A 9,886-nucleotide genomic window follows, 5' to 3' on the forward strand; every position below is an offset into this window, starting at 1 on the left:
TGGCTGTCGTGCATATCACCTAACCATTGATTAAATTCCACTGCCCGGAAACAGAAGCATTATTCTGGACTCATAAGAAATTTTCGCATAGGGTCTACTTGATGGCTTCAAAATTTTCTCTGTAGGGGTGGACACTCCCTATTCTGCATCGTGAATTAACCTGTTTGTGTCACATTGAAAGGCCAGTTCGAAATTAACCAAAGGGTTAAACCAGTTTCACAACTCAAGTGCCGAAATCCAACAGGAACACGTTTAACCGTGGCACCAAAGTTGAGCTCCTGGAGAGGAAATTCACTCTCAGTGTAATAAACAGACACAAACGCATAGAGACCCATACGATGCTGCTTCAGAATGAAGGCCTCTGTCCAAGGAAGAGAAAGATACTGTCCAACAAAATTCCTCATCCCAAAGCTCTCCCTCTCTTTCCATCTTGTCATGACATTTTTCGAAGTAAGAACAAATGTTCCCAGGAGGCAAGGGAAAACGAAAATTGGATGAATCAAAACAAGGGTTTCTTAAGAAGAGATATGGAAATATTCCAGAGCATCCTGTCTGTTGCACCGACATTCTCAGAAACATCCCATGACAAACAAATGCCGCTTAGAAAACAGAGGATTGAAAGTGATCAAGATTGAAACAGGGATACTGAGAACACACAACCCACACACACCAGACTGAGAGAGAGGTCCATTCCCCGGCAGAGATGGAGGGGAGAGGGTTTGGGATTGGGACTGGCTCCCTTCCCACCTAGAAAAACACCAGGTAAGCAGTTTGCGTCCACCCTCTGAGTGTAACACGTTACGATGTCTCGCAATCTGTTCCCTTTGTGTCCTGTCCATTGACACAGGATAGAACTTGCTTGACTGATTACATCTTCTCCTTCCCAAAATCCACAAACTGGACTGTCCCGGCAGACCCATTGTGTTAACCTGTTCCTGCCCCACTGAACTTATTTCGTCCAATCTTGACTCTATCTTTTCTCCTCTGGTCCAGTCTCTTCCCACCTACATCCGTGATACTTCAGGCGCCCGACCTCATTTGACAATTTCCAGTTTCCTGTTCCGAACCGCCCCCTCTTCACTATGGACGTCCAATCTCTCTACACCTCCATCCCCCACCATGATGGGTTGAGGCCTCTTCGCTTCTTCCTTGAACAGAGGCCCAACCAGTCCCCATCCACCACCATCCTCCACCGCTTGGCTGAACTTGTTCTCACATTGAACAACTGCTCCTTCAACTCCACGCAATTCCTTCAAGTTAAAGGTGCCACTGTGGGTACCCGCATGGGACCTAGTTATGCCTGTCTTTTTGTCGGAGATGTCCAACATTCCTTGTTCCAGTCCTCCTCAGTCCCCCTCCCCCAAATCTTTTTTCTGGTACACTGATGACTGTATCGGTGCAGTTGCTTGCTCCTGCCCGAAGTGGAAAACTTTATCAACTTTATTTCTAATTTCCAACCTTCTCTCACCTTCACATGGTCCATCTCCGACACTTCCCTTCCCCTCTTCGACTTCTCTATCTCCATCTCTGGGGATAGGCTGTCTACTAATATCCATGATAAGCCACCTGACTCCCACAACTACCTCGACTGCACTTCTTCACACGCTGCGTCCTGTAAGGACTCCGTTCCATTCTCACACTTTCTCCATCTCCGACGCATATTCTCCGATGATGCTAACCTCCATGACAGCGCTTCTGATACGTCTTCCTTTTTCCTTAACCGAGTGTCGCCCCCCCCCAACCCTGCCCCACCACTGTGGTTGACAGGGCCCTCAACCATGTTTGGCCCATTTCCTGCACCTCTACCATCACTCCTTCCCCTCCCTCCCAGAACCGCGACAGGTGTCCCCTTGTCCTCATTTTACATCCCATCAGCCTCCATATCCAAAGGATCATCCTCCACCATTTTCGCCACCTCCAGCTTGATGCCAGTACCAAATGCATCTTCCCCTCCCTTCCCATGTCAGCATTCCGAAGGGATCTTTCTCTCCGTGACATCCTGGTCCACTCCTCCATTGCCCCCAACACCTCGTCCCCTTCCCATGGCACATTCCTCTGCAATCGCAGGTGGTGTAATACCTGCCGATTTACCTCTTCTCTCATCACTATTCCTGGCCCCAAACGCCACTTTCAGGTGAAGCAGCGAATTACTTACACTTCTTTCAATTTTGCAGATGGGGATCGCTGCTCACAATGTGGTGTCCTCTACATTGGGAAGACCAATGATTGAAGCATTAACATAAGGTTGAAGCATTTGCAACAATCTTTAACCTGAAGTGCCGAGTTGATGATCCATCTCGGCCTCCTCCTGAAGTCCCCAGCATCACAGATGCCAGAGTGCAGCCAATTCGATTCACTCCACGTGATATCAAGAAATGACTGAAAGCACTGGATACTGCAAAAGCTATGGGTCCTGACAATATTCCGGCCATAGTACCGAAGACCTGTGCTCCAGAACTTGCCGCACCCCCAGACAAGCTCTTCCAGTACAGCTACAACACTGGCATCTACCCTGCAATGTGGAAAATTACCACCCCTTCAGCCTACTCTCAATCATCAGTAAAATGATGGAAGGTGTCATCAACAGTGCCATCAAGCGGCACTTGCTTAGCAATAACCTGCTCAGTGACTCTCAGTTTTGGTTCCGCCAGGGCCACTCAGCTCCTGACCTCATTACAGCCTTGGCTCAAACATGGACAAAAGAGCTGAACTCATGATGTGAGGTGAGAGTGACTGCCCTTGACATCGAGGCAGCATTTGACCGAGTATGGCATCAAGGAGCCCTAGCAAAACTGAGGACAATGGGAATCAGGAGGATAACCCTCCGCTGGCTGGAGTCATACCGAGCACAAAGGAAGATGGTTGTGGTTGTTGGAGGTCAATCATCTGAGCTCCATGACATCAATGCAGGAGTTCCTCAGGGTAGTGTCCTCGGCCCGACCATCTTCAGCTGCTTCATCAATTACCTTCCTTCAATCATAAGGTCAGAAGTGGGGATGTTCGCTGATGATTGCACAATGTTCAGCACCATTCGTGACTCCTCAGATACTTAATCAGTCCGTGTAGAAATGCAGCAAGGCCTGGACGATATTCAGGCTTGGGCTGTTAAGTGGCAAGTAACATTCGCGCCACACAAGTGCCAGGCAATGACCATCTCCAACAAGAGAGAATCTAACCATCTCAACGTGACATTCAACGGCATTACCATCGCTGAATCCCGCACTATCAACATCCTAGGGGCTACCATTGACCAGAAACTGAACTGGTGTAGCCATATAAATACCGTGGCTACAACAACAGTTTAGAGGCCAGGAATCCCGAGGCGAGTAACTCACCTCCTGACTCGCCAAAGCCTGTCCACCATCTGCAAAGCACAAGTCAGGAGTGTGATGGAATACTCTCCACTTGCCTGGATGGGTGCAGCTCCAACAACCCAATCGAAGCTCGACACCATCCAGGACAAAGCAGCCCGCTTGATTGGCACACCATCTCCAAACATTCGCTCCCTCCACCACCGACGCACAGTGGCAGCAGTGTGTACAATCTACAAGATGCACTGCAGCAATGCACCAAGGCTCCTTAGACAGCACCTTCCAAACCCGCGACCTCTACCAGCTAGAAAGGACAAGGGCAGCAAATACATGGTAAGATCCCCACCTGTAAGTTCCCCTCCAAGACACACACCATCCTGACTTGGAACTTCAATATCGCTGGGTCAAAAGCCAGGTACTCCCTTTGTAACAGCAATGTGGGTCCACCTACGCCAAATGGACTGCAGCGGTTCAAGAAGGTAGCTCACCACCACGTTCTCAAGGGCAATTAGGGATGGGCAATAAATGCTGGCATAACCAGTGACGCCCACATCCCATGAATGAATTTAAAAAAACGCAAACTAGGTGAACGCTTTGCGGAACACCTCCGCTCAGTCCGCAAGCTGGACCCTGAGCTTCTGGTTGCTTGCCAATTCAACACTCCCCCATGCTCTCATGCTCGCATCTCTGTCCTGGGATTTCTGCAGGTTCCAGTGAACATCAACGCAAGCTCGAGGAACAGCATCTCATTTATTGATTAAGCACACTACAGCCTGCCGGACTGAACATTGAGTTGAACAATTTCAGAAGATGACAGGCTCCATTTTACTTTTATTTTCAGTTGCATTTTCTTTTTCCTTTTTCAAATATTTTTTCGTGTTTCTATTATTTCATCCTAGTTTATTCATTTTGCTTGCCCACTGTTTTTTCATGTTTGCACTTGCGGCTGTTCAATTTTCAGTCTGTCAACACCCGATCTGTACTAATGCTTTGTCTTTCAACACACCATTAACATATTGTTTGCCTTTGCTCACCGACCTTCCGGTCAGCTTTTCTGTGACCTTTTCCTATTTACACCTTCACCTTTGTTATCTCTTGTCCACCCCCGCCTTACTTGCTTATAACCTTTTACATTTCGAATATTTGCTCGTTCTGAAGAAGGGTCACTGACCTGAAACGTTATCTCTGCTTCTTTCTCCACAGATGCTGCCAGACCTGCTGAGTATTTCCAGCATTTCTTGCTGTTATTTCAGATTTCCAGCATCCGCAGTATTTTGCTTTTATTATTATGATCAGGAGATCTGTTTTATTGATTTGATATCTTTAACTCCAAGTCCTTGTCGGAAATATTACTGCAATTTTCAAATATCTGATTCCATTCACAGACCCCACACCGGGACTGGGAAATGAACCAGTGACACTGGTCAATTCCACATACAGCTCATACTTAATATTAAACGCAGTATGTTCCGTCTGTCGTTCCCTTTCTCCATGTCTGCACTTCTGCATTGGATCTTCTTGCGGTTTCAGAAACCTGATGTCAGGACCACATGGGGGGAACCTGAGACTGCTCTACCCAGCAATGAGATTGGTAGAACAACATTCCCGGTACATAGCTTCCTAAATTTCCGCTCTGAGCTCCCTGTCCAATGAAGGGCACAGAGCATGTTCCCGCTGCTGTTAGATCAGAAGGCCAGCAGCTCTGGAGCCTCAACAGCGTCCACTTCTCCGAGTGGTCAGCGGATCGTGAGGGCTGAGAATATTAAGCATCACTTTTAGTCGCCAACTCCCTGTAATTCTCTCTTACACTGTCTGTGTGACCGACCCACAGACAATCTGTCTGTTTGTTTCTCCCAATCCCTGTCACGATCTCTTTGTCCCTATCTCTCAGTATTCGACTCCCCTCTCACTCTATTACTGTTTATTTCCCTCTGACTCTCATTTTTATTTGTTTCGAATTGCAACACTGATACAGGCCCTTTGGTCCACTGAGCCAGTGCCGACCAGCAACCACCCATTTATACTGACCCTGCAGTAATCTCACATTTCCTACCTACACTAGGAGCAATTTCAGTTGGCCAATTTTCCTTTCAACCTTTGCAAGTCTTTGGCTGTGGGAGGGAACCGGAGCACCTGGCGAAAGCCCACGGGGCCACAGGCAGAACTTGCAAACTCCACACAGACAGTACCGAAAATCGAACGCGGGTTCGTGGAGCTATGAGGCTGTGGTGCCAGCCACTGCAGCACTGTGCCACCACTCCGTTTCCCTTTATATCTCACACTTCATGTCTGTCTCTCACTTTCTGCCACTCCTTTTATCAGTCCCTCAATCCCATCTCTTTCTCTGTCACTCCTTGCCTGTCTCAAACACTCACTCTCTCGACTCCGTGTCTCTCCTTCCCACGACTGGTCCCGCTCTGTCTCGTTCCCTCACTCCTGTCACTCTCTTTGTCTTTCATTCTCTCTCTGTCTCAGTCTCTCTCACACTCCGCCCCATCTAACTCCCTGTTTACCTACATTTCTCTACACTCCCTCTCTCTCTCATTTAAAATCCCTGTCTCTCTCTCTCCCATTCCCAGTCACTCTCTCACTCCATGTTCTCATCTCCCTCAGTCCCTCTCTGTCTCCCTCTCTAGCCCAGTCCCTGTTTTCTCTCTCTTTCTCTCTATCTCATGCTTTGTCTGGCACATACGCACACACACACACACACACACACACCCTGTCGCTCTCTCTGGCGCACGTACTGTGTGTCCGTATCTCTCATACTAAATCGCTGACTGTCTCTCATGCACCCTTCCTGTCTGCATCTCAAATACACTCCTTGTCTGCCTTACTTGCGCAGACTTCCTCCTTTTCTCTCTCACAGACAATCCCTGTGTGTCCCACACTCCATGCCTGTCGCGCTCATAAACACGACCTGCCTGTTTTCTTAAACACACTGCCTGTCTGTCTCTCTCTCACACACACCTCTGCCTCAGTCACACACACTCCTTGCCTAAATCTCTCACATGTACTGTCTGTCTCTCACGCACGGCCTGACTGCCTCTATCACACACACACACACAACCTCTGTCTCTCCCACATACAATGCCTGTCTGCCTCTGTCTCAATTACTGCCTGTCTGCATCTGTCACACACACACCCTGTCTGTCTCTCTCTCACACACACCTCTGCCTCAGTCACACACACTCCTTGCCTAAATCTCTCACGTGTACTGTCTGTCTCTCACTCACGGCCTGACTGCCTCTATCACACACACACACAACCTCTGTCTCTCCCACATACAATGCCTGCCTGCCTCTGTCTCAATTACTGCCTGTCTGCATCTGTCACACACACACCCTGTCTGTCTCTCACACACACTGCCTCACAGCCTCTCTCTCACACACAAAACATGTCAGTCTCTCTCACACACACTGTACCTCACTCTCACACGCACAGTCCCTGTCTGTCTCTCCCACACTCTCACTATCAGTCTCTCACGCACTCCCTGTCTGTTTCCCTCTCTCACACACTTCCTATCTGTCTCTCTCACACTCTCCCTGTCTGTCTCTGCCTCTCACACACACTCCCTGTCTGTCTCTCTCTCTCACACACAAACACTCACTGTCTGTCTCCCTCACCTAGTGTCTCTGTCTGTCTCTCTCACAGACACACCCTGTCTTTCTTATTCACAGTTACTCCCTCTCTGTCACTCTCACACTACTCCCTGTCTGACTATCTCTTTCTCACACACACCCTGTCTTTCTCCTTCAAACTCACTTCCTGGCTGTCTATTTCTCACACACTCCCCGACTGTCTCGCTCACCTACACTCCCTGTCTGTCTCTCTCACACACACACCTTGTCTTTCTCCCTCACACTGCATCCCTGTCTGTCTGTCTCTCTCACACACATTCCCAAACGGTCTCTCTCACAAACTCTCTGTCTGTCTCTTTCGCACACGCTCCCTGTCTGTCTCTCTCTCACCCACTCCCTGCCCGATTCTCTCTCACACACACCCTGTATTTCTCTCTCGAACCGACAACGGGTCTGTCTCTATCTCATGCGCTCATCACAACATTGAATGAATTTAAAAATTGGAGTAAAGGGATATTTCAGCACATTCTTCAACTGCACTCTGAACTGAGTCTGGGTCACGACATAAAACGCAGTGTTTGTGCAGCAGCTCAGCAGCTGTAGCATGAAGCCCAATTCCCGCAGAAACGCCGGTAGAAATATAGACTGATAACCTAAATACCACATCCGGCTCCATATCGAAAACACCATTAACACTGCCCATAACAGAATGAAATTTGCCGAGATAATTAACAGTAAAATGATGGATTTTCTTCGGCTATCCATCTCTGGGTCTTTGCGTCTCTCCCCACTGCTATGATCCCGGAGTCTCCTGCGTCCTCTACTGCTCACTAAAATGTGTCTGACGGTGACAGCATTGAGCAGTAGAATCACCATAAATGGGACAAACGGTGTTAGAATGTAATGGAGGAACTCGATTGTTCCCCAGATACGAGAATTCCGAGCATGCTCTGCTGCATCACAAAACCATGGGATGTTCCACAGCAAATACCGACCTGTGAACATAAAATACCAGAAGATGTTCTTTAAACAGCTCAGCACAATCACTGTTCCCAGAACCACAGCCGCCGTTTTCTCGCTGCAATATTTCCTTTTCAGCTTCTGGCAACAAATCGCCACAAATCGATCAAAGGTGAAAGTGACGGTGAACCAGACAGAACAGTCTGTGGCTGCGTAAAGCAGGATGGCGTGAATATTACACACGGGGATGGAATACAGGAACTGAAACTGTTCCGGATAAACAATGGGAATGTGTCTCAATATCACATCCAGGAAAATGACCAGTAGATCCGCCGCTGCCAAGGCTACCAGGTAGCGAGTGACACATTTGGAGAGCCCGCATTTTCCCCGAGATAAGATCCCAATCGTCAGCAAGTTAACTGTAAGGTAGGGGAATAAATAGAGAAATTATACATCAGTCTAGGAGCAAAGTTACCAGTTTGCTTGAGGCCTTATTGAGATTTAAAGTATGTTCCTGTATCCAGTGATGTACTGAAATGATCGAAGCTGAAAGAACAAGAGAAGTGTTGTAATAGGGTGGAAGGCAGGAGAGATTAAATGAAAATTACACACGGGGATGGAATACAGGAACTGAAACTGTTCCGGATGAGACTGAAATGTTAAAATCAATGTTAATCGTAATCCTTCCCCTCCCTCACGTCCCTGTCTGGTTTAAAATCTGATCCATTTCTATTCTCTCCCAGTTCTGATGAAGGGTCATTGACCTGAAACATTAACTGTGTTTCTCTCTCCACAGGTGCTGCCAGACCTGATGAATATATCCAGCATTTTCGGTTTTTATTTCAGATTTGCAACGTCTGTTGCACATCGCTCTTGAGCAGGACATTAAATGTTGGACTGCCTGAGAGATTCCCTCAACTGTGGCGGGCAGCACGGAATTCAATTATTTCAAAGCAATAATTGGGAATGTGTCGACTGAAAAATCAATGAAACAAATAATCTCGATCGTCACGAAGATAAAGCTAAACAAGGGAATTTGTCAGGATATTTTACTCCAGGTTGGGAGTGGAAACAGCAGTTTCAAGGAGTTTAGGATGACAATTGCAAATTTGTTGTTGTATTCAGTATGCAGTGAATTATCTTCCCAGTGACAGGAATTGCTGCTGGAGACAGGGAGCTGAATTTAGTGGAGCCAGTGGGGTTCCTGACGGCGGGCAGAAAATATGAGCGTACCCTGTCATAGAAATTCAGAGCCTACACTCCGTGTGGCTCTTCAGCAATTAACTGCCTGGTGTCGTGGTCCACATCCCTTAAAGGATGGGAATCCCATCTGCCAAAGCTGCTGAACAATCATGGCCAGCTGCTCACTAGTATCGGCAACGCCACTGAGAGCAGTGGAACTGCCAGTATTACACCCTTGACCCATAGTGCCCGAGACACATAGGTAAGTCTGGCGATGACACCACGCACAGTCAGCTGATCGGAGCCAGTGCCGGTAACACAACAGGTCTGGGACCAGGCCCATTGTTAGAGTCCCGGACCCGACGTAAATCAAGTGTTGCATCAGGGGATAGCCAGGGAGCAGGGACCACTGTTGCTATTACACCAGACCTGGGACAGGAGCAGCCTTGGAGTCCCATACCCCAGGTGAGTTGGCTGGTATTGCCAGTGCCAGTGTGGTAACCCTTGGAAAATGGGTGATGGTACTCGCTTAGTTTGGGGGTGTTTCAGGGAGAATCATCTTTGCTGCCAGGGCCCATCCATGGGCCACAGGTTACCGAGGGAGCAGGCTACAGTTCACAAAGTTGCAATTTTTAGAACTCATGAAGTGTGGAAGTCTAGTGATGAGCGAGCAAGATAGTAATAGAATTCATGAGGGCACAAACAGGGTGATGGACTGGGCAGAAACAATAACCACAAATTGTATTTCTACAGCACTACTGCGAGGTGATGCATTTTGGAAGATCCAATTCGAGAGTGAACTATACAGTAAATGGAAAAGTCCTGGGGAAAATTGATGTCCAGAGAGATTTGGGT

At 48.0% G+C, this 9,886-nt stretch overlaps 1 protein-coding gene across 1 annotated transcript; it reads right to left on the reverse strand.

The window, feature by feature from the left end:
* Positions 1–7,348: 7,348 nt before the first annotated feature.
* Positions 7,349–9,374, reverse strand: LOC137362350 (probable G-protein coupled receptor 139). The gene is made up of 2 exons (XM_068026761.1): positions 9,320–9,374; positions 7,349–8,268 (listed from the first exon to the last, which is right to left on the reverse strand). Exons 1-2 carry the CDS (start codon positions 9,372–9,374, stop codon positions 7,349–7,351), a joined length of 975 nt encoding a protein of 324 aa, XP_067882862.1.
* Positions 9,375–9,886: the final 512 nt, after the last annotated feature.

Source organism: Heterodontus francisci, unplaced genomic scaffold, assembly GCF_036365525.1.
Source record: "Heterodontus francisci isolate sHetFra1 unplaced genomic scaffold, sHetFra1.hap1 HAP1_SCAFFOLD_236, whole genome shotgun sequence".
NCBI lineage: Eukaryota > Metazoa > Chordata > Chondrichthyes > Heterodontiformes > Heterodontidae > Heterodontus > Heterodontus francisci.